At 45.3% G+C, this 26,278-nt stretch overlaps 1 protein-coding gene across 2 annotated transcripts in view; it reads left to right on the forward strand.

The window, feature by feature from the left end:
* Window positions 1–315: 315 nt before the first annotated feature.
* FBXL20 (F-box and leucine rich repeat protein 20) overlaps window positions 316–26,278 on the forward strand; it is a 106,603-nt gene continuing 80,640 nt past the window's right edge. The window contains exon 1 of one of the 2 annotated variants that reach the window (XM_068262399.1): window positions 316–733. In XM_068262399.1, the coding sequence (XP_068118500.1) occupies window positions 692–733 (42 nt within the window). In that variant the 5' untranslated portion in view covers window positions 316–691. The remainder of the gene's footprint in view (window positions 734–26,278) is intronic. The other variant, XM_068262400.1, reaches the window with a different exon arrangement.

The following is a 26,278-nucleotide window of genomic DNA, read 5'->3' on the forward strand; positions in this document are numbered from 1 at the left end:
GCTGTTGAATGTAATGGATACTGACTGGGTACAGTTTCCCCACTTTTCCTCCAGTGTTTTTTGTGCCTGTCCTGTTAACTATTACAAAAGCAATAAAAAGCAAGATTTGGCAACACTGCCAACTACTCCCATACATTTCACCCACTGCTAGCAATGGAGCATCGCACGATTGGCGGAAACGCCAGCTACCCCTTTAAATGCCTGGCTGGCCCCTTTCTAAGAATTCCCGCGGTGATGACGTCACGTTTAAATAGCTTTATTCAGCCTATGGCCTGCGTTACGCCTAAGGAAAGGGACAGCGACTCTAGTAAAGGAATTCCCGGGCGAGCTGTGGGGTGAGGCGGGCGTCAGGACTGCACTGGAGGCCCCACCGCTCCTCCGGGCCCGGCTGCCGGTTTCCAACAAACCGCTCCGCCTGCGATCAGCTGTCAGCCCCGAAGCCCAGCCCCTTCTTCTCCAGTGAGCCAATCGCAGGCGTCGATGCTGGCAGGTGCGGGTGTTATTGTTTTGGGCTAAAGTTAAAGGCCTCAGAGACGGGAGAGGATCCGGGGTCTCCGCCGGTGATAACACCCGACAGCCGCCGGGGGGAGGAAGCCTGGCCACGCCCGGATAGGAGCTGTCACCCGAGCCTGTGACATCCGCTGTCACGCGGAGACATTGGGACACAAAAGGGAGCAGCACCGCCGCCTCCATGAGGAGAGAAATGAACGGAGTCACGAAGAGCCGGTTTGAGGTGTGGCTGCCAGGGTATTCAGGGTGATCGGGTGGCCAGAAACAAAGGGGGGTGTTGGGGTGACTGGCTAGAGGGGCTGTCGAGGGTGGCAGAATGAAGAGAGGTGGTGGTTCGGGTGTTTGGACTGGCAGTATGGGATGTGATAGGTTGATGGAGAATATTGTAGTGGCAGTGCTATAGGGGGTTCTTGGAGTTTTTGGAGGTGACAGGATATGTAGGAGGTGATGGGGTGACACAATGAGGAAGGGTAGTGATGTTGGGGTAAAAGGATAAGGACAGAGGTGGTGGTATGGTGAGGATGGATGTGGGAATGGGCTGGAGAGTTTTTTTGGGGGTTTCATGGTGCATTGGTACAGCGGCTTTATAGAGTGACCAGAGATAGAGGGATGTGTTGGGGTGTCTGGGGTGGCAGGGGAATAGGGGGGGTTGATTGTTTGGACTGGCAGTTTGATAAGTAAGGTGACTTGTTGATGGGGAATATTGGGTAGGTAGTACTGTAGGGGGTTGTTTGGATGTGACACTATGTACTGGGGGGTGACAAGTTGAGGAAGTATAGGGGCTAGAGTGCTGGGGTAATCGGGTAAGGGCTGGTAGGGTGATGGTGGAATGGGATGGAGGGTTTTTTTGTGGCGTCATGGTGGGTTGGTTGTAGGGGCTGTTTAGTATCTTAATAAGTAGACTGGATGGCAGTGGTGGAAATTATTTTGGGGAAGTGGGATGTGGCAGACAACTGTTTGCAGAAGAAGGGGGTTCTCTTGCTATGTATGTCTGGGGTAAAAGCTGTACTATCAGGGAGACAGTACGTTTTATAGAGGAAGAGGATGTCTGGGTGATGAGTCGTTCAGGGAGGGGGAATACAGCTGACAATGCTTCTATAAAAGTAGTAGGGAGAGTTTGTCTAGTAGTGTGAATTACAGGGAGGGCCTGTGAGTAGGCTGTAAGGTTTGTATAGAAGTTTCAGTTTGTACAGAAAAGAGTAATGAGCTAACACTGTTGATGGTTTACAAAAATTGGGACTCCCAGCTCACCAATTATTAATTTCAAGGAGGCCTTATTTGGTGCCAGATTTGGAGCTTTAGGTTGAGGATCACGGGTAGATGGCATTGAGGTAGAATTTGTGGATGATATGACTTTGGGGCACAGTGTGAGGATATTATATGGCTGAGAGTGAGGCTGGCATATACTTGGCTTTAGGGCAGAGTTTGTGGTTGATATGACTGGCTTTGGGGAAAGGGTTGTAGATGGTGTATGGCTGGTATTGGGGCTAGAATGTGTGGCTGGTGTATGGCTGGCATTGGGGCAGAATGTGTGGCTGGTGTATGGCTGGCATTGGGGCAGAATATGTGGCTGGTGTATGGCTGGCATTGGGGCAGAATGTGTGGCTGGTGTATGGCTGGCATTGGGGCAGAATGTGTGGCTGGTGTATGGCTGGCATTGGGGCAGAATGTGTGGCTGGTGTATGGCTGGCATTGGGGCAGAATGTGTGGCTGGTGTATGGCTGGCATTGGGGCAGAATGTGTGGCTGGTGTATGGCTGGCATTGGGGCAGAATGTGTGGCTGGTTTATGGCTGGCATTGGGGCAGAATGTGTGGCTGGTGTATGGCTGGCATTGGGGCAGAATGTGTGGCTGGTGTATGGTTGGCATTGGGGCAGAAAGTGTGGCTGGTGTATGGCTGGTATTGGGGTAGACTGTGTGGCTGGCATTGGGGCAGAATGTGTGGCTGGTGTATGGCTGGTATTGGGCAGAATGTGTGGATGGTGTATGGCTGGTATTTGAGTAGAATGTGTGGATGATGTTTGGCTGGCATTGGGGTAGAATGTGTGGCTGGTGTATGGCTGGCATTGGGGCAGGATGTGTGGCTGGTGTTGGGGTAGAATGTGTGGCTGGTGTATGGCTGGTATTGGGGTAGAATGTGTGGCTGGTGTATGGCTGGTATTGGGGTAGAATGTGTGGCTGGTGTATGGCTGGTATTGGGGTAGAATGTGTGGCTGGTGTACGGCTGGTATTGGGATAGAATGTGTGGCTGGTGTATGGCTGGTATTGGGGTAGAATGTGTGGCTGGTGTATGGCTGGTATTGGGGTAGAATGTGTGGCTGGTGTATGGCTGGTATTGGGGTAGAATGTGTGGCTGGTGTATGGCTGGTATTGGGGTAGAATGTGTGGCTGGTGTATGGCTGGCACTGGGGTAGAATGTGTGGCTGGTGTATGGCTGGCACTGGGGCAAAATGTGTGGATGCTATGTATCTGGCACTAAGGCACAATGTGGCTGTTGATAGGCCAGAATTTTTTTGATGATATGGGGCAGAATATGTCAATGGCGTATGCCTGGCTCTAGAGCAGAATGTGTCTGGCACTGGGGAAGACAATGTGGATTATTGAGGCTGGTACTGAATCAGAATAATATGGATGGGATGTAGCTGGCACAAAATGTGTGGATGGCTTGCAGTGGGGCATAGTGTGTGCGTGTGTGTGTGTCATTGGACAGATTTTGTCAATGGAATGTGGTGAGCACTGGGGCAGAATTTGTAGATGAGAGGTGGCTGGCATTGTGGCCTACGTTTTTGGATGGTACGTGACTGACACTAGGAAATATTTTGTGGGTGGTATGTGGCTGGCACTGAGGCAGAATGTGAATGTAGCACCCCTGTCTGTCGGTATTGGTAGGATGTGGGATGGCACCCGGCATTGGGGCAGGGTCTGTACGTCGCTTCTGGCTGCTGGCATTGGAGAAGAAAGTGTGGATATGCTTCATGGTAGTCATTACAGTGTTCTCCCCAGGCTCTTTTAGCCGGGTGGTGCACCCGGCTAGTTTTCATTAGCACCCTGCTGTCATCGGCTCACCTCCTCTGCTGCAAGCAGAATTGTGCACAGAAGCGCTGGCCCTGCATTCTCTCATCTCGCCTAGCTACTTTTTCATGCCACCCGGCAGGAAAAAAATTCTGGAGAGAATACTGCATTAGACAAGAAGGACAGGGTGGCTGCTGTAAGTGGTGCAGACTGTTAACATGGCTCCTGCCATTTGGCAAATTCCAAGGATAGTAGATGGCTTACAAAGTTTCAAAATGGCTGGTGCAAAATATGAGTTTCTTAAGCATGACGTTAGGGTAGAATATAAATGTGACATCTTGCTGGTAGTATCAAAATTGTTCAGTAAAGGGGCCCATACACCTAAAAATTTTCCCGCCGATATACAGCAGATTCGATCACTGTGATCGAATCTGCTGTGAAATCGTTGCGCAAACGCTGACAGAACGATCGATTTCCGTCCAAAATCAATCGTTCCCGTTGATCCGTCCGTGCGGAAGATTTCGCTTGATCGCTGGCGGGTTGGGAGTGTGTCGATAGCGGCGTTCGAATGCCCGACGCTAGCGGCATTACATTACCTGTTCCGGCCAGCGCGTGTCCCCTGGTCTCCGCTGTCACTTCTCCGTGCTTGGCTCCTCCAGCGTCACTGAACTATCTGTCCCGACAGGAAGTTTAAACAGTAGAGCGCCCTCTACTGTTTAAACTTCCCCGGCAGGAAGTTCAGTGACGCTGCAGGAGCCGAGCACGGAAAAGTGACAGCGGAGACCAGGGGACACGCGCCGGCCAGAGCAGGTAATGTATGCGGGGGAAGGGGGCAGCAGCAGCTTCACAGATTGTGATCGGTTTCAGGCTGAAATCGATTCACAATCTGTTTGCAGTAAAGGCAGCCATACGATCCCTCTCTGATCAGATTCGATCAGAGAGGGAACTATCTGTTGGTCGATCTGGTGGCAAATCGACCAGTGTATGGCCACCTTTTGGCGACCATTCATTGGCAGATGGGGCAGCAGATTTGATTATCAGATAGATCCCTCTCTGATTAAATCTGATTTATTGCTGCCAGTGTAGTGCACACAGGTTTCCAATAGATTTTAGCATGAGCGTTGGGCCCCTTGCATATGGCATGGCTAGAGGAATTTGGGAACACCACAGTTTTGTGCTGTCTGGCCGCTGGCCAAGCAGGAAGTGACGCGCGCTTGATGTCACTTCCTGCTTCGGGTACGTGGAAGTGCACAGAAGCGTATTGTTATTAAAATGCATGCATGCTGCAACGTCGCGCCATAGACTAACATGACTTCCGGGCTAACGCAGAATGCTGCAACTTGCTGCAGTGTTAACATACTACTTGACCTGCCGCGGGGATGCGGCGAAAACGTCAGTTCCGTTGCACCGTATCGTCCCAGTATGAAGGTTTCCATAGACTTTCATTGGATGGTGGTGGGGTGCGGTAAAAGTACCGCACTGCCTCAGTGTGAAAGAGCCCTGAGGCTAATTGTACTAGTGTAGTGCAGGAACCCGAGCAGTGAGCCAGAATTCTCTTCAAACAACTCCCTTTTTTGTAAGGGTGGAGGGGAGGTTGTGGCGGGGGTTTGGGAAGGGTTGAAACTTTCTCAGGATCTTATCTTTCTGTCCCAGTCTCATGAGGACACCAGATCAGCCTGTATGTATGTGACCACAGACTGCAAAAGGAGAAAAAAAATAATAAACTGGTTAGTAAACTGTGAAAGAATCTCTATTGTTATTATTTAGGAGACTCTGATACTTTTGTCCTGATGCAAAATTAAGATTTCAGGCTTGGCACATATAAAGCCAGACAACACCTGAGTTTTCTCACGTCCATGAAGCCAAGGGAAGAGGGAAATCCTCAGAGCCACTGTCAAGGCCCCCCCCCCCCCCTCCCCCCTTGTGCCTATCCATAGTCAGTAAAGTGGACCAATAGTGGTCTGATTAGACAGGTGATCAATAGCTCTTGAGTAGGTGAGCTGAGCTGTAATCCTGTTACTAGATCAATAATCTATCAGTATTTTGACCTTTTTTGTTTTGTTTTGTTTGTTTTTTGCCTGGACTTTAGGCATTAAAGGTGTCCATATACATCCATTTTCAAATTTGATTCCCTGCAGTTTCGATCAGTCTGCAGAGGATTGATACCCTAAAATGTCTTATCGATTGCATTTCAGTTTTTTTTTCTTTTTTAATCAATGTTTAACATTTAAAATTTACAAATGAACAGCTGAAGAACACTTGTTAATCTTGTTTGTAAATACAACATCTTATGGTAAAGACTGTAATTACAGCATAAAAGGTATTATTTTTTGTATTTTTTTTTTTCAAACAAATCTATCGATGGATGGAAGATCTAGGTCAGTTGGGGGTGGGGCAAGAGGAGTGGTAGATTGACTTCCCATATCGTTCCACTGCATTGGACTGATTTTTCAATAGATTTCCTGATGGCAGAAGTGCATAGTGGGAAATCATTTCTTTCTGAATCGGTTTCATTCAGAAAGGGATCGATTGTTTTGCCATCTATAAGTGTATGGCTAGCTCTAGACAGATGTTATGTGACCTGAGGGAATATTGGTCTACTAAGTGGAACAGGTCCATCTGGAAAGCAACATTCATTTTCATTTAGTGTCCATTTACACTGGTGCAGTACGATTTGGCACAATGGCACCGTGCACTACACCAGAGCCCTAAACTCACACTCTCATCACAGGCAGTGTATCCATTGTGACAAGCTGTGGTAGGGGAGAGCACCGCAAAGCGGTAAGTGTGAAATTCCACTAATCAATCAGAAAGCCTTTAATTTTAAACACACTGGCCCATAAGCAATTAACTTTTTTTTTTTCTCCTAGATGACATTTTCACAGCTTGACAATAAAACGCCTTATAAACCACCAGTAAGCAAGAAAATACTGAAGAGAATTTTGAGTCCTTTTTACCTACTTTTGGGCACTTTTTTTTGAATTGCCCAGTGGTGAAAAGCTATTAAAAAGGTGGTGAAAAATGATCTCCTACGAGAAAACTCTGGAGAAAAAGTTAATGACCTATGGTCAAGAAGTGAAGTAGAATCAGTACTGGTGCTGTATACAGTTATATACCAGTCTGGAGAGAAATACCTGGATAAGCCCTGAAATCCAGTATACTGGTCAATCAACTAATACAACATTGAGATGACTGTAGATAGGATAAGGAGGACCTTATAAAAATAAACAGACACTGGGAGCCTGGATGGGGTAATACATTTAAAAATGGTGCAGAACAAATTCAGTCAAAGGTTGTTATACTTACAAAGGTGTGTTGCAAGCATGGGCCACTATCCAACAAACTTTTTTTAGGAGAATAACACATGGGTGCGGGTTATCCTGTACGTCAGTCACTGTCTTGGGAAAACGGGATCAAGTACCCAATGTCTAGGGGAGGTCACCCCTTCAGGAGGAGGGGTGTAGTACACAAGGGATAAGAGGTGCCCAAAAGTATAAAGGGCTGGATTCCCTAAACCACGCCACTGCTGCAGCAGCATGAGTTAAAAAACAACTTGGGAGTGGTATGCACCCTACAAACGGTTGTACTGCATAGCGTGCTTTCCTTAGTTGCACTTGCTGTTTACATAGTAATGCGTGCTCCTTTAAATGCTTGATGCTGTGAGGTATCGCGACCCCGATTACTAGCACGGCTGCTATGATGTTAATGTATTAAGTGCTGCGCTAGTGAAATATTGCAATACTTCACAGAACCTGACATTTAAAGGCGTGAGCAATTCTATGTAAACAGTGCGCATAACCAAGGAAGGCTCCCAAGTTGTTGTTTACTCACACTACTGCAGCAGCGCAGTTTAGTAAATCAAGCCCAAAATTTTTAAAATGGAAAAAGTTGATGTGGCTTACCTCAATGACTACACCACTATGGTACAGTAAAAAGTTTAATAGCACAAGGCAACGCGTTTCGTGAGCCCAAACACCTACTTTTTCAGGCTGACAATCTGTGCCTACACATTAGTACCGAGGATACTCAATATAGCAACACCCACATACATTTAGGGCTCTTTCACAGTGCGACGTTAAAATCGCACGTTATGAAGTACTTTAACGCAGACTAACGCACAGCAATGCAAAGTCTGTGCGACATTCACAGTGCACACGTTGCGTTAGTGTGTAGCGTTATTAGAAAGTGCTGCATGCTGTGCATTTAGCAATGAATCTGCTGCGTTACTTGTGTTGCACATGCTCAGTAATGTGGTGTGTTTTTTTTTTTTAAATGTTCCGCTTGCACCGTTTTTGTTCCATAGTAAATACATTTTCTAACGTGCGACTTGAATGTCGCACTGTGAAAGTGTATATGCGTGCGTTAGGGCCGCGTTGTTGCGACCTTAACGTCGCATCAAACGCAACATCCTACTGTGTAAGTAGTCTTAAACTTAAAATATACCATATATATCAGTTTTCACAATTATCAAAATCCTAAAATGTGTAGCATTCATAGAGTGTGTATGTATATATGTATATCTATATCTCTCTCTATCGTATATTCCGGTGTATAAGACGACTGGGGGTATAAGATGACCCCCCAACTTTTCCAATTAAAATATAGTTTGGGATATACTCGCCATATAAGACTACCCCTCTTCCAATGTACACAAATTAAAAAAAAATCATATACTGGTGCTATGTATGAACAGATACTGTTGCTATACTGTATGTGGTACCCAATGTATAACCGTAAATAGGCAATTCACTGGTTGGTGGTCAACTCTCCTTGTCTAACTGTTTATCAGTGCGGTATGGAAGAATAGATCATGCTGTGCCCATAAAACATTCCTTTTTCACCCTTCTGGCCCACCCTTGTATCCTGTCTACTTTCTTCTCTGCCTCTCAGAACTTACACGTGTGCTTGCACCGCTTCTCTACAGTCCTCAGCAGTGAGATCTGAGAGGTGGACACAGGATAGGGCGTATCACCCAGCATCAGTGACACCTGGTGTATAAGACGATCCCTGACTTTTCAGAAGATTTCCAATGGTTAAAAAGTAGTCTTATACGCCAGAATATACTGTGTGTAAAATATAAATGTATATGTATATTTCTCCTTCTCAAAAGATTAGCATATTGTGATAAAGTTCATTATTTTCTGTAATGTACTAATAAACATTAGACTTTCATATATTTTAGATTCATTACACACTGAACTGAAGTAGTTCAAGCCTTTTATTGTTTTAATATTGATGATTTTGGCATACAGCTCATGAAAACCCAAAATTCCTATCTCAAATCATCTATCATAGTGGACAGTAATGCTGGGGGTACACGGTACATTTCTGTACCGTGTATTGACCAGCTGATCTGGCCAGCTGATGATATTCAGCTGGCCGGATCAAGCCGCTCGACTCCCGCAGGTGGACAATGGCAGGGAATCGAGCGCTGATAAGGAAGCGCCGGTGGGGACAAGCGGCAATCGATCTGCGCGGGGGCATGGCTGGGGTCGGTGTAGCCGCCGGATCGACCCGTGTATTTTAGGCATCAGATGGGGTTTTAGCCAAATCCTATGTTTTATAAAAAATGATGGGGCAATTTTGTGTTTGTTATGATTACTTTTTAGAAGAAGAAAAAAAATTCATATATACTTTCATATATTTTAGATTCATTACACAATAATAATATTGATGATTTTGGCATACAGCTCATGAAAACCCAAAATTCCTATCTCAAAAAATTAGCATATCATGAAAAGGTTCTCTAAACCAAGGCTGTGTCGGAGTCGGAGCAATTTTGGGTGCCTGGAGTCGGAGTCGGGAAAAAAAGCTCCGACTCCTAATGAATTTGTAACTGTAATTAAAATAGAAAATATGATAAAAGGTTCTATTTCTCAGATAATAATCATTAAAAATAATGTGTATATATACAGTAATAGCTGTGCTCAGTCCACAAAAATGAAATAAACCAATCAAAATTAGTTACTTGTGCTGCTTCAATAAAGCAGTCCCCGTATTTTTAAAGTCAGATATACATATCTGATTGTGACTGTACAGTATATATGATGTGTACACAGAAATCTCTTATATATACTAAATAACATCTATGCTGTAAGAATAAAGCCTGATGTGTAGCTGTGTCACTAATAAAGATGGTCAATGAGATGGAAATAATTCTGCATTGATGCTGATTTATGCAAATGTATGCACTCCTTTTGCTCATGTAATCAAATAATTTGATATGTTGTTAAAATTTGGTTTGGTGACTACACATTAAAGGGTACCTGAGAAGGATGAAAAGAAAAGTATTATACATACCTGGGTCTTCTTCCAGCCCCCTTCAGGCTAATCAGTCCCTCGCTGTCCTCCTCCACCATCTGGATCTTCTGCTATGAGTCCTGGTAATTCAGCCAGTCAGCGCAGTCCAGCCACGTGCCGCTCCCACAGCCAGGAACATCCTGCACCTGCACAATAATGCTGCGCAGGTGTAGTAAGCTTCCGGCGGTGGAGTGTGTGCATGCGCACTATGCCAGACTGGCTCACATACTTGGACTTATAGCAGAAGATGCAGGTGGTGGAGGAGGACAACAAGGGACTGATTAGCTTGAAGGGGGCTGGAGGAAGCCCCAGGTATATATAAAACTTTAATTTCATCTGTCTCAGGTTTACTTTGTTACACAGTAATACTATACTCTACATATGCACTCCCCACAGAACTGCAGGGAATCCACTGAGAATGTTGTGCACATTGAACAGAGAGGTGTTGTCTGTCACCCATAAACCTGCTTCAGATTGTGCATGAAGAATGTGTAATAGAGGAAGAATCTCCTCATTCCCCTGCAGAGTACCTGCACATCATTCTTACATGCACCCACAGTTACATTGCCTAGCGCCTGATAGATGTTCTTTGTTCCGGTTTGTACCTTTTACAAGTCCTCTTACCAAGGAGTAGTTTTAGGGGGAATAAATATAGTAGTCTACATATCTTTCTTACTTCAGTTGTCTTGTAAAATTCCTAAGAGTTGGCAGTTAAGAGACGAATTTCACGTTACATACTTTTAATCAACAAAATTGTAATATGCAAATTAGAGGAGTCGGTGGAATCCTAAACTGAGGAGTTGGAGTCGGTGGATTTTTGGACCGACTCCACAGCCCTGCTCTAAACGAGCTATCTGAATCTGAATCAACTAAAGCTGGCCATACACTGGCCCGATTTGCCGCCATTTTGACAGCAGATTCGATCACTGGGATCGAATCTGCTGCCAATCGTTCGCGCTACACGCCGAATTTTGATCATTTTCGTCCGATCCCGTCGATTGCTCCGTGCGGAAAATTACCGTCGATCGCTCTCGGGTAGAGAGCGCATCGCTAGTGGCGTTCGAGTACCCGACGGCCGACGCAATAGAGCTGCATACATTACCTGCTCCGCCGGCACGACTACCCCTGGTCACCGCTGCTCCGTGTACGCGCTGGTCTCTGGCATGCTTCAGTTCCTCCTGCCCGGCAGGAAGTTTAAACAGTAGAGGGCGCTCTACTGTTTAAACTTCCTGCCGGGCAGGAAGAAGTAAAGCATGCCGGGGCCGGAGACCAGAGCGGAGACAGAGCAGCGGTGACCTGGGGACTGGAGTTGCGCCGGCGGAGCAGGTAATGTATGCGGGCGGGGGAAGCGGCGGCAGCACCACCACAACAGATTGTGAACGATTTCAGGCTGAAATCGGTTCACAATCTGTTTGCAGTAAAGGTAGCCATACGATCCCTTTCTGATCAGATTTGATCAGATAGGGATCTGTCAGTTGGTCGAATCTGATGGCAAATCGACCAGTGTATGGCTACCTTAACTCTAAACCCCTGCAAAAGATTCCTGAGGCTTTTAAAAACTTCCAGCCTGGTTCATTACTCAAAATGGTTCACAATCTGTTTGCAGTAAAGGTAGCCATACGATCCCTCTCTGATCAGATTCGATCAGATAGGGATCTGTCAGTTGGTCGAATCTGATGGCAAATCGACCAGTGTATGGCTACCTTAACTCTAAACCCCTGCAAAAGATTCCTGAGGCTTTTAAAAACTTCCAGCCTGGTTCATTACTCAAAACCGCAATCATGGGTAAGACTGCCGACCTGACTGCTGTCCAGAAGGCCATCATTGACACCCTCAAGCAAGAGGGTAAGACACAAAGAAATTTCTGAACGAATAGGCTGTTCCCAGAGTGCTGTATCAAGGCACCTCAGTGGGAAGTCTGTGGGAAGGAAAAAGTGTGGCAGAAAACGCTGCACAACGAGAAGAGGTGACCGGACCCTGAGGAAGATTGTGGAGAAGGACCGATTTCAGACCTTGGGGGACTTGCGGAAGCAGTGGACTGAGTCTGGAGTAGAAACATCCAGAGCCACCGTGTACAGGTGTGTGCAGGAAATGGGCTACAGGTGCCGCATTCCTCAGGTCAAGCCACTTTTGAACCAGAAACAGCAGCAGAAGCGCCTGACCTGGGCTACAGAGAAGCAGCACTGGACTGTTGCTCAGTGGTCCAAAGTCCTTTTTACGGATGAAAAAAACTTTTGCATGTCATTCGGAAATCAAGGTGCCAGAGTCTGGAGGAAGACTGAAGAGAGGGAAATGCCAAAATGCCTGAAGTCCAGTGTCAAGTACCCACAGTCAGTGATGGTCTGGGGTGCCATGTCAGCTGCTGGTGTTGGTCCACTGTGTTTTTATCAAGGGCAGGGTCAATGCAGCTAGCTATCAGGAGATTTTAAAGCACTTCATGCTTCCATCTGCTGAAAAGCTTTATGGAGATGATTTCATTTTTCAGCACGACCTGGCACCTGTTCACATTGCCAAAACCACTGGTAAATAGTTTACTGACCATGGTATTACTGTGCTCAATTGGCCTGCCAAATTTCCTGACCTGAACCCCATAGAGAATCTGTGGGATATTGTGAAGAGAACGTTGAGACGCAAGACAACACTCTGGATGAGCTTAAAGGGACTCCGAGCAGTGCAGAAACTATGGAAAGATGCATATCATTTTAAAGCTCTCTTTCTCCTCTTTCCAATGATATATAAACCACCACCCTACGTCTTTTAGTTTTCGCTATTTTCGCGATTGAAATTGCCGCGACCGTGATTTCGATCGCGAAAATAGAGAAAACTAAAGGGTGTAGGGCAACAATTTAGGTGTCGTCAGAAAGAGGAGAAAGAAAGCTTTAAAATGATATCCATCAAGCCATAGTTATATTGTATTACACAGGCCGACACTTTCCCCAGTGTCAGCAGCTCCATTCTGCTGAATGCAGCTGCTGACTTTGACAAAAAGTCGCCCTGTGTAATACAATATAACTATGGCTTGATGGATATCATTTTAAAGCTCTCTTTCTCCTCTTTCTGACGACACCTAAATCTTCGCCCTACGCCTTTTAGTTTTCTCTATTTTCGCGATCGAAATCGCGGCCGCGGCAATTTCAATCGCGAAAATAGCGAAAACTAAAAGGCGTAGGGTGGCGATTTATATATCATTGGAAAGAGGAAAAAGAGAGCTTTAAAATGATATGCATCTTTCCATAGTTTCTGCACTGCTCGGAGTCCCTTTAAGGCTGCTATCGAAGCATCCTGGGCCTCCATAACACCTGAGTAGTGCCACAGGCTGATTGCATCCATGCCACGCCACATTGAAGCAGTCATTTCTGCAAAAGGATTCCTGACGAAGTATTGAGTGCATAACTGAACATAATTATTTAAAGGTTGACTTTTTTGTTTTGTTTTAAAAACCTTTTTATTGGTCGGATGAAATATGCTAATTTTTTTGAGATAGGAATTTTGGGTTTTCATGAGCTGTATGCCAAAATCATCAATATTATTATTGTGTAATGAATCTAAAATATATGAAAGTATATATGAATTTTTTTTCTTCTTCTAAAAAGTAATCATAACAAACACAAAATTTCCCCTAATCATTTTTTATAAAACATAGGATTTGGCTAAAACCCCATCTGATGCCTAAAATACACGGGTCGATCCGGCGGCCGTGTAGCCGCCGGATGGACCCCAGCCGCGCACCCGCGCGGATCGATTGCCGCTTGTCCCCGCCGGCGCTTCCTTATCAGCGCTCGATTCCCTGCCATTGTCCGCCTGCGGGAATCGGGCGGGAGTCGAGCGGCTTAATCGGGCCAGCTGAATATTATCAGCTGGCCGGATCAGCTGGTCAATACACGGTACAGAAATGTACCGTGTATCCCCAGCATTACTGTCCACTATGATAGATGTAATAATCAATTGGAGCTATGATGACTTTGCATAAATTACCGTATGTGAACATCTAAGTAAGGTGATCTAGTGCAGAGGGTATTTATTCCTGTATGTGCACACACATCCGAACCTACTCTGAGTTGATCAGTGTTCTCCCCAGAAATTCTTTTCAGCCGGGTGGCATGACAAAGTAGCCGGGTGGGGAAGTAAGGTCCCTTTTACACTAGGAAATGCAATCGCGAAACCTACAATTTCCACTACCCGCGATTGCAACATATAGCTGCCGGGAACGGAGCACGATCGCCCACCAATTGCGATTCAGAAAAAATGACGAATGCTAGTGGGGAAGGAGCACGGCGATTAACATGTTAATCGCGCTCATTGTGATCTGCAAAACTGCTGCGATACGCTTTCTGAAGCAGATCGCAGCTAGTGGAAAAGGGCCCTAAGGTCAATATAGTGCATTGTAATATACTGGGGCACATTACTGAGCACAGAGCAGTGTAGTATACTGGGGAACAGTACTGAGCACAGAGCAGTGTAGTATATTGGGGTACTTTTAGAGAAGAGAGGAAAGAGCAGAGCAAGAGTGGAGGAAAGGGAGAGCAAGAAGAGAGAGAAGGTGAAAGACAGCAAAAGTGAGAGTTTGACCCCATGGGATTGTGGTTGTGGTCAGTTTGGCTGGCTTGCAGCTGTTCGACATCATAGTAAGTAGGACCAGGGCGCTAGCGTGATATGCAGGTGGAGCAGGGCCCAGCAGCCGAGGGGCCGGAAGGGCCCCAGAAAATTCAACAGTGAAGGGCCTAGCTTCAGCCATGGCACCTGTGCAGAGCTCTGCCCAGCAATGGATAGGTGTGCCAGTACATTATATATTATAAATTTATATATAGGATGTGGATGTATAAACTGATATAAATATACACCTGATGACAGATTTACATCCTGCTACATATGGATAGATATTAACCTAATGATGCAGCATGCTCTCATATATGCCTCATCCATCATGCACATGATTTGTCATGCATGATGACACAGGAGGGTCTGCACAGCGACAGCTGCATGATGACACATGGGGGCTGCATGGTGTGACATGGGGGTTGCACGATGACACATGGAGGCTGCATGATAAGGGGTTGCATGGTGAGTCGGTGACACATGGATGATGTTGACACTGGGGGACTGCATGGTGACCGTGACACATGGGGGTTGCATGATGATACACGGGGGCTGTAAGATGAAAGGCTGCAGGTGTCCCCTCCCCCTTACAATAAGATGATTAAACCTTTTGGATGGTTTGCTGGGTGACCTCTCCCTTCCCCCTGGGTCTGGCTGAAGCAAAGGCCACAGACATGCTCCCCCTGGGCCCCGGCGCGCCTCTGATCCCAGCTGTCAGCACAATCAATTATTCTAGATATTCCTAATAACTGCACCTTATTACTAGCCAGAGGATTCTTCTACGCAGCAGACAGGGGGAGCCGGTGCTAATGGTACGGTCCGTTCCCACTTTCACACGCTGAATGGCGTCAGGTGGGGTCTTGCATACCTGGAAACAGTAGCAATGGATTTCCGATGCGGAGGGCCGGGCACGTGGGTGGCCAGAGTGAGGCAGTGAGGTTCCTGGGCCCGCGGTCGCAACCACGTGTGTGGCTGCCACTCAGCTGCTGAGGCTCAGTGTTGTATCCCAAGCGAGCATCTGACTTCCCCAGCTTGCGTCCTGGCAGCCACGTGGTGCGACTGCATGGTTGCAATGAGCGGTGTTCTGGCGTCTCGTGCTTGAAGCTGGGAGCCCGGTGCAGCTGGTGGTCGACTTCCCTTGCTGTCCTTGATGCTGAGGTGCTGCCGAGGGCTGTCTTCTGGTCCCTCCATGTGCCAGTAGCCATCCCAGGGCTCAGCTGATCCGGTACTGCAGCCGACTTCAAGTCTATGTGGGTAGCCGGCTCCTGCAGCACAGATACACAGTGCGCCCTGGATGTCCAGTAAGCCCAGCGCCGCATCCCTGGATAGAAGGGCCAGAGTGCCTGTGTGTCACGCAGCCCTCTTACGGCGCCGGCTTGTATTAAAAAAAAAGTCCTGCCTGACTTTTAGCAGCCGGGCGGGGATTTAAAACACCCGGGCGGCCCGCCACCTAATTAGGCCTGGGAAGAACACTGTTGCTTCGTATACATGTAATTAATGAAGTATCTAGTGTACAGAATTGGTTATATAAACCTAGAGGCCGTATATACAAATATAATGCCCTTCTATAGAAAATCTACAGGTGTAGCAAAATAAGGATAACTATACCCCCATCTATAATGTAAAGGCCATCAACCACTTGGCCATTTAAATGAACCAGCGTATAACCAATATTTTTTTTCCATTTTAAGATATAAAATATTTTCTTTATGGGCGCATCTTGTTCCTTGTTGAGAACATGAAGCTGTTCCTGCAAAGCTATGTCTTCCTAGCCCACCATATAAAGATGGCCAGACTGAGTGCCTGCTTTGCGCCCATTGCTACGCCACACATCTGTGCATAACATGCACAATCAAACCCAGATACAATGTTAGCTGTAGAATATTGCAATAGTTTACCGGTAAAGCCAATCTGTTAGCTAGTGAATGGATAGCAAACTGAACTGGTGATAGAAGCAGGGATTAGCGGTAACCTTACAAACTGCATAACTTTTACCTGCATAAGACTACTTTGAAGGAGTGACCGTTTTTAGATGTTCAGTGCTAGGGTGTCTGATTCATTACATATGGGCCTCTGTATCTTCTCCTTCTTTCCCGCCCCCTCCCCCTTTTTTTTTCATTTTTTTCCCCCTCCACGTAATAACTTTTATTCAAGCATTTATCGTATCTTTTTACAACATTTTCAATCCTTTTTGTTGTAGCAGCACCGTATGCCTCTGTTGGGGGCTTATGCCGTATGCCCTATGTTGGGGGCTTCATGTTAATGCTGCTGAACAAACAGTTACCGGCATTCTGCAATCCCATGACAAGCGGTGCACAGAGAGAAGCGAGTAACCTGACTGATGCAAGTTAAATTGCACTCAAAATAGCTTGCACGGCATATTAACCCCCTTGGCGGTATGAAAAATACCGCCAGGGGGCAGCGCAGCAGTTTTTTTTTAAATTAAAATCATGTAGCGAGCCGAGGGCTCGCTACATGATAGCTGCTGCTCAGCGGCATCCCCCCGCCCGCTTCGATCGCCTTCGGCGATCTCCGATCAGGAAATCCCGTTCAAAGAACGGGATTTCCTGGAGGGCTTCCCCGTCGCCATGGCGACGGGGCGGGATGACGTCACCGACGTCACTGACGCTGGGACGTCATTGGGAGTCCCGGGCCACCCCTTGGCGCTGCCTGGCACTGATTGGCCAGGCAGCGCACGGGGTCTGGGGGGGGCCGCGCGCCGCACCGGATAGCGGCGGCGGCGATCGGGGTGCTGGCGCAGCTAGCAAAGTGCTAGCTGCGTCCAGCAAAAAAAAAAATTATTTAAATCGGCCCAGCAGGGCCTGAGCGGCACCCTCCGGCGGCTTACCCCGTGTCTAGCACGGGGTTACCGCTAAGGAGGTTAAAGCAAATGGCTGTTAAGGTGGCCACACACCATACAATTTTTTAAATATCTGTTTAATTTAAGAATTGCAATCAATTTTTCTGACTGATTGTAACATTTCAAAAATATGACCAATGCACCACACATGTATGTTCAATTTTTTCCCCAATTATGATAAAAATGATTGGATACTCTGAAAAAATTGCTAGGGTGTGTGTATTAACCAGTTCGGCCTATCTGGACGAGCTTTCTCGCGCTCTCTGGAGAGAAAGCGTCGGTATTTCTGCGGGGAGGTTAGATCGGTGAATGGGAATTATATTCCCATTCACTGATCGGAGGGCTAGCGGGGGGCGGCGGGTACGCGCGCGGGCGCGCGCCCGATCGCGCGCACCACGCAGGGGAAGATGCAGTATCTTCCCCTGCGTGGTGCGCGCGATCGGGCGCGCGCCCGCGCGCGTACCCGCCGCCCCCCGCTAGCCCTCCGATCAGTGAATGGGAATATAATTCCCATTCACCGATCTAACCTCCCCGCAGAAATACCGACGCTTTCTCTCCAGAGAGCGCGGTATTTCTGCCCCCAGGAAACAACTCCTCTGATCTTTAGTTCCTCTATGCGAAATCGTTCGCATCTAGGAATTTTTTCACTGTGGCCATCTTGTGGCCAAATAGTAAACTGCACCCACATACATTTTTAATTAAAGAAAACTATTATTTTACATGTAAAACAAACAGTTTCCCTCCCACACCAAAAATTACCCACATACATTTTTTATTAAAAAAAAAATAAAAAAAAATACAATAAAAAAAAACAAAAACAACATAAATAGTTACCCAAGGGTCTGAACTTTTTAAATATGCACGTCAAGAGAGTATGTTATTATATTATTTAAAATTATAAGCTTATAAATAGTGATGGACGCAAATTGAAAAAATGCACCTTTATTTCTAAATGAAATATCGGCACCATAAATTGTGATAGGGACATCGTTTAAACGGTGTAATAACCGGGACAGATGGGCATATAAAATACATGAGTTTTAATTACGGTAGCGTATATTAATTTCAAACTATAATGGCCTAAAACTGAGAAATAATGATTTTTTTTTCATTTCTTTCTTAATCTTCCTGTTAAAATGGATTTAGAAAAAAATAATTCTTAGCAAAATGTAGCACCCAAAGAAAGCCTAATTAGTGGCGGAAAAAACAAGATCTAGATCAATTCATTGTGATAAGTAGCAATAAAGTTATAGGCGAATGAATGGGAGGTGAACGTTGCTCGGATGCATGAGATTTTCGGACTGCGGCGCTGAACCGGTTAATAAATTGGCAATCTAACACACACCATACAATCTTTAGAAAGATTGAAGAAAAATATCTGGCATTCCGGATCGATAAAAATCGAAGAAAACGGGAAATCCGATCGGATTTTTCAGTCGAATGAAAATAAAGCTTTTGATTTTTTCGGGAGATACGATCGTTTTTATCGAATTACCGTAAAATCGGATCATTTTATTGTATCGTGTGTGTGTGTGGCCACCTTTACTTTGATTTATAGATTCAGCCTCCCAACTTGTTGCATGATTACACTATTCATTCACAAAAGCAGGATATGGCACGATTTCATGAGATTAAAATGTATATTATTATAGAACGCAGAAGATAAAATTCTTGGGACGTGGCTTTATAACGGCTCCAGGCAAAACTTTTAGGGCCTGTTTCCACTTGCGCGTTGCGATTCTGTCACGGAAAACGCGTCAACGAATCCGCATGCAGGTGCGGATTCGTTCGCGTTTCCATGCGGGTTTTCAAACGAATCGCTCGCGGTTTGCGCTATGGGATTTTAACCAAGTCAATGCCGGCAAGACTAAAATGTTTGTGGTTTTCCTATTACATTACTGGCAATTCGCGTGCGGCATGCGAATTCTGACGGCTCTGCCGTGCAGATTTTTTCTGCACAGCAGACTGCAAACAGCCCCATCTACTTGTATTGGTTATGCGAATCTGCATGCAGAAAACGCATGCAGATTCACTCTAGTGGAAACTGCCCTTATAGTTTTGATTAGAGTAGGAAAGGGTTAGAAGTTTTATTTCCTTTTTGTCAGAAACCCTCTGGGCAGAAAATCTACACATTTATAATGTAGCTGGGCTTTAAAGTATAACCATTTAAATTCAAATGTTTGAAAAACTGTGTGCCTGCCAGGGTCCCATGCCCCCAACAACCCGCCCCATCTGTCTGCCACACCCATGTGGTCCTGGTCTAAGCTTCTCCCTGCTGGCCTGCTCCTCTTCAATTTCTGTTCCTGGGTGCCTGTGTAGTGTAATGCAGGGGACAGACACTAGGGGCACTGTGACCGCTAAAGGGCTCTAGTGTCTATTCCCTGCCTTGCATCACATAGGCGCCTGGGACAGGAAGTGGAGCCTGGGACCAGCAGAGACTGGGTCATTCATTGAATCGAACACTGCTAGTGATGCACTCCAGATCTGCTGCCAATCAACGAAAAAATTCTGCCTAGACTGAACATCCCAATCGAGCGTTTTTTTTTTTTTTGTGTCTTTTTTTTTCTTTTTGAAAACGCTTGATATTTTGATTTGAGAGATCGGTACGGCATTTGACCATATATTGACAGGAGAAATCAATTAACTGCTTAGAGTTCCAGGATGTAGATACTACATCCTAACTAGTGCTGCTGTGGGTTCTAGGACATAGAATCTACATCTTGCATTAAAATCCGCCGCGCATGCACGTGATTGTGCATGGTCCTGTGAATGATTGCTGCAAGTTAATAACAAGCATTCAATAAAGTTAGGAAATGATCATTTATCAAGAAGTAACAGTGATTTTCATTTGTGAATTGCCTAGTTAGCATCCTTAATACTTATTTATCAGAAAAAAATAAAGAATTGATTTTTAATTTTATGCCCAACAGTTGAACTTTAACAACTTTTATTTCCCCAGTTTACCTGACTCTCATTTGGTACACAAAAAGGAAGTTGCAGGACATGCTGGGTTTTCCTTTTTTGATTCTCTACTTCCCCTCAGGCTTAACTAATGCAGCCGGATTGGCTGAAGCCTCTTTCCCTCCCATTTTCCCCTCCCACACCTCTGTTTCTCTGATTTGCCAATATTTCTAATTCTGAGACAATGCACTTTCTATAGTTAGTGTGTGTGTGTATATATGTGTGTGTATATATGTGTGTATATATGTGTGTATATATGTGTGTATATATGTGTGTATATATGTGTATATATATATATATATGTGTATATATATATGTATATATATATGTATATGTGTGTGTGTGTGTATATATATGTGTGTATATATATGTGTATATATGTGTATATATGTGTATATATGTATATGTATATATGTATATATATATATATATATATATATATATATATATATATATATATATATATATATATATATATATATATATATATATATATATATATATATATATATATATATATATATATTACTGGTTGGAATTGAAGTGAGAGCTTATGAGTCAGTGGAAAACTGTTTGTTGTATTTGGCATGCTTTGCTTTATCCTACTATCCTCTGAAGTACTTTCCTGGTTCCTCACTTTTTTTTTTTTTTTTTTGAATTTAGTCATCTTCTGTGGTGACCTCGAATGTGTCAGTACTGAGCAGGACACCACCATTTCTAGCTACTGTAAAAATGTAAGCTGTGATGAACACTGCTATTGTCAACAATGCTCATTACCATTGATTTTTGGTGATTGATTAAACCCAAGGGTGCTGTCAGCTTGACATCCAGTAGGGCTGATTTGTGCCCTGATAAAGCAGAATAAAGCTATTTACACACAGATGGACACATGGAATATGGCTGTATGGGGCTGTGTGTAGGCTGCTTAAAGAACCACAATTCCCCCCCCCCCCCCCCCCCTCAAAATGAAAAACTTAAAATGTAAAATACATAAAAATGTACATTTCTCACACAGTAAAATGTACTATAAATTACTTTTCTTATGTGCCACTTACAGTAGGTAGTAAAAAGCTGACCACACATTAGAAATACAGGAAAGAACTTATTGGATTCAGTGAATGAGTGGAATACGAAGAGCATATTCAACCTCCCCTAAAATTGCTGTCATATGACGCACAGCAGAGGGTAGAAGTAAATTAGAGGAGACAGAGCCTGCAAACCTGTCCATGCGCTATAAGGAGCCTCAGACTTCCTTTTCCAGGTCACAGCGCAACTTTCTGTTGGAGTCACCGTTTCAATGCAATATATAGCAGGCAAACCGGAAGGCAAAAGGATTACCAAAGGGGTTGGCGAATGTATACTCCTTTACAAATAGACGTGGGTATGCTAACAAGCATACCCACCGCTTCTGCTCAGAGTCCGAGATGAAAAACTAACTATAACCCGTAACTTGTCTTTATATCCTATCTAAAGTTTAGATAGTTTACACAGCAAATCTAGCTGCAAACAGCTTCAACACTATTTGATTATTTTTTCCTGTGATACAATGAGGGCAGCCATGTTCTGTTTTTGATCATTACACACAGGCAAACTGATTTGCATCTCCAGCCCTCAGCCTGTGAAAACTTCACTCCCTCCTCCCCTCTGCTTATGAAATCTGTGGCTAGTAACCTCCTCCTCCTGCCCAGACTGAGCTCCCATAAGCCCTTGCTACATGGTTCTGAAAGGGTCAAGGCACTGGAGAAGCTGTGGGCGAGGCTTGTTTCGTTTATAGGGAATTAGAGTATTAAAACAAAAAAAAGTATTTGGCTTGAGGAATGCCCTATAAACTATATGAAAGGAACACAATTGTGCAATGAGTAAAAGTTTATCTTGGATCCACTTTCAGTGCTTCATAAAACAGGACTGTTTTCAACCCAGTGCTTTGGATAACTCCAAGAAGATCTTTTGCATAGATAACGGAAGTTCTTTTTAACCCTTCCAGTACTGGAAAACAATATGAGACTTTTTTTTTTTCTTTGCTGCTAATGTTGTATATCTTAGCTGTACCACACATGCAATTCATTATATCATAAGTTTTATTTTCGCTTCAGGTTTTCTTTAATACAAAACAAACAGCATGCAATCCGGTTGAAAGTAAAAAGAACATTTTAAGCCGATCACCATGAGAAGCGTGGGCAGTGTGCGCCTGCACAGCCCTGTTCCGATGGGCACTCAGCAGTTTGTGGCTTGCTGAGGTTTAGGGGTCTATTTATAGACGACAGAGATCCATTTCAGGCCATTGTTGTCCATTCAGCAGAAGTGAGTGGTTTCCTCTCTGCCCTGTATTTCCCTGCTGTTTGCTGTTTATATGCCTCATTGTTCTTAATGGAGAAACCATGGAGGAGAGATGGAGCTGGACGCTGAGAAGACTTGTGGCTGTATGATGTGGAAAGTGCATTTAGCGTTCTTGGGTTTTTATAGCGGACTGTGTCTCCATTTGGATGACGCTACATTTCTTTTCCTGTCTTGGCATTTTTCAACAGAGACAGGACCAAGTTCCTTCTGCTGCCTTCCTTTTTTCAGGACCACCATGGTTTTATATTCAAAACTATGGAAGTATATGGTACAGGAAGTGGGCCCTTATCCTCCCAAGTGGAAACACATACAGCAATATTTAAACTCAAGAGGTTCTTACACATGCACAACCGTTCACTACATCCCAAATTAAAACCTTGTTTCCCATGAGTTAGGCTTGAATGCTCATTGCTTGAAGTGACACTGAACGTGGCTCAAATCAGTGTACCAATAATATTTTGTCACGTACACATGTAGAGACCAGTATACCACGTGAAGGAATGTGGGTTGATTCTCTTGAGGGACCAGTTAGCAGAAAGCTTCTTCTCAACTTGTCCCAGAAACGGCTCCCCCTGCTCTCTTCTCATTTTGTTCTGCTCCAATGTCCACAAGACAAGCCCAACTATTGTACAGATGTCCATGCCTCACATTTTAAGCTGCTTTTTGTACCGTGCTAGCTGGATGGAATGGTTCACCTCAGTCTTTACGATGGTATATAAATGGTGGGTGAGGACATTTTTAATTGAATGTGAGCTTTTCCTGTACTCCAGCTACGCTGACACTCTTGTGTTTAGTATAACTTTGGAATGTGCTTCATGGAAATCGACTGGTGACATGGAATGCTGTATTGTCTTGTTAGTAGAAAACATTATTATATTGGCTTAAAAAAAAAAAGTCAACATGTTGTTGTTTTTTTCAGCTTCCTTTTTTATTCTGCTCCTGTTTTCCACATGCTTGTCTTCCTGCAGGTTTAGTAGAACTCTCAGGCTGGGAGCACACTTATTTGATTCGCATGCATTTTAGACTTAAAGCAAATCTGTAGCATAATAAAAAAAAATAGATGCTTGGCAATATAGAGGGAAGGTTCCGCTCTCATAGATTTCCTGTCTTCTGTGTCCTTGTTCCAGCTCTGTCCCTGGTTAAAATTTGCTGCCCCCTGGATCTTTTGGAAGCACTTGTGTCCCTAAGTGCTTCCAGAGATGAGCAACTCCATATTGTGCATGTCTGTACAGTCCTCATTTAAAAAATCACTGGAAACTAAAGCCTTGTACAAACAGTAGATGGTTCTCAGATGGGACCATCAATGCTGACACCCTAGTGTGTGAGTGTGTGCAGTGTACCCCGACCCTCCATGACATATTGAAACATAGAGAATGCTGGGCCATCTCTGCCGAGAGCATTGTTCTCCCTCTTGCTTTTTTCACTCTTTTGGGTGTCATCCTTTCTACCTGCTCTGCAGCATCAGTACTCTTCGCTACCCTATAGGCTAGTGATGCATATATACTCAGCCTTGAACTGTCACCTGAGGACAGAACCCTGATCTCTGCAAATATATGTATGTATGTATGTGTGTGTGTGTATATGTATGTATGTGTGTGTGTGTGTATGTATATGTATACACACACACACACACACACACACACACACACACACACACACACACACACACACACACACACACACACACACACACACACACACACACACACACACACACACACACACACACACACACACACACATTATTATTATTTTTTCCACTTACCTCTGGCTTCCTCCAGCCCTTGGCAACCGACCTGTGCCCTTGCTGCAGCTCCGTTGGCTCCTGTACCTTCTGGTGCAGAGGCCGACCTCGCCAGGTCGGCATCTTCCTGAATATTTGTGCGGCTTACAGAGTCGCACTGACATCATCGCAGATGCAGAACTACTGCACCTGTGCAGTACAGTCTGGATGATGTCTGGGCGACTGAGAGCCATTCGCGCAGTCAGCGTCTTGCGCCAGAGGGGACCCCAAACCACCAGCGTGGAGTGGAGCTGCGGCTTGGGCACAGGACGGCTGGCAGGGGTTGGAGGAAGCCCCAGGTAAGTAGATTTTTTTTATTTTTTTTATTTTTGCTGTCCTTGGATGTGTCCTTTTTAAGAAATTAAATATTTAATGTGCAAGCCTTAGGCACTGGTACATACATCCAATTTGGAATAGCAAATGGTTGGCTAATTTTACCAATTCCGTATAGTGTGAAGGAACAACCAAGGCACAAACAATTATGAACCTCCCTAATGGGGAGTTTTCTTTTTTATTTTGTTTGTAAATTTTTTATTTTTCGTATTCTGCCTCTCAGGTCACTTTAACCACTTGAGGACCCACCCTTTACCCCCCCTTAAGGACCAGCGCTGGTTTGATTGATCTGTGCTGGGTGGGCTCTGCAGCCCCCAGCACAGATCAGGGTGCAGGCAGGGAGATCAGATTGCCCCCCTTTTTTCCCCCCTATGGGGATGATGTGCTGGGGGGGTCTGATCTCTGCTGCCTGCGAGTGGCTGGCGGGGGGGGCACCTCAAAGCCCCCCTCCGCGGCGAAATGCTCCCCCTCCCTCTCCTACCTGGCCCCCTTTGGTAAGCCGGGCTGCACAGGACGCTATCCGTCCTGTGCAGCCAGTGACAGGCTGTCTCCTGTCACATGGCGGCGATCCCCGGCCGCTGATTGGCCGGGGATCGCCGATCTGCCTTACGGCGCTGCTGCGCAGCAGCGCCGTACAAATGTAAACAAAGCGGATTATTTCCGCTTGTGTTTACATCTAGCCTGCGAGCCGCCATCGGCGGCCCGCAGGCTATTCACGGAGCCCCCCGCCGTGATTTGACAGGAAGCAGCCGCTCGTACGAGCGGCTGCTTCCTGATTAATTAGGCTGCAGCTGGCGACGCAGTACTGCGTCGCTGGTCCTGCAGCTGCCACTTTGCCGACGCACGTTATGAGTGTGCGGTCGGCAAGTGGTTAAGCCTAGGACGCTCATCCAATTTTGATTGGCCAATTTTACCACTTCCATATCAAATGAGAACTTCTACACAATCTGTTCATAGAATTCAATTTTTTTTGGCCCTCATACTACATGGAGGTGGTAAAGCTGCCCATTCTGAATTGGATGTGTATACCAGGCTTCAGAGTAGTGCTGTCTGTTCTGGGTTCTCGGTCTACACCTCCACAAATGTCCTCGGTGGCTTGCATTTACTGAAGTGCAGTCTACACTTACCTAGTTGGGGGTACAAACTCATCCGTTTGCATTGTGAGTGTCTGTAGTTTAGATGTTCCATGGGTTGTGTGTGACAAGAATGGGTTTCCTGTGTCTCTGCAGCCTAGCGCAGCTGTATACCTTACATACTGCTAACCATAATGTTTTTTGCTGTGTATTGGTGAAGCAGAGACTATCTGTAGCCTTGTCTGTTAAGAGGGGTATTATGTGGAGTTCTTACTTTGATTTGTAGAGATGACTCTCACAGCAGTTGGCATGGGGGGTATTTCTGGCCATCTGTCAACAAGGCACTAGGGCCTGTCTGTCTGCCATGTAGGATTCCCCTGTCCTCTGATTAGGCTGCCAGATGGATCCGCTCCCTGCTCTGTCCCTTGTTATAGCCAAGTGGCACCCTCACTACTATTACTATTAGTTACAGATTACCCAGCAAGCTCATGGGGAACCAGAACTCCTAGGAATG

Source organism: Hyperolius riggenbachi, chromosome 12, assembly GCF_040937935.1.
Source record: "Hyperolius riggenbachi isolate aHypRig1 chromosome 12, aHypRig1.pri, whole genome shotgun sequence".
In the NCBI taxonomy this organism is placed as follows: Eukaryota; Metazoa; Chordata; class Amphibia; order Anura; family Hyperoliidae; genus Hyperolius; species Hyperolius riggenbachi.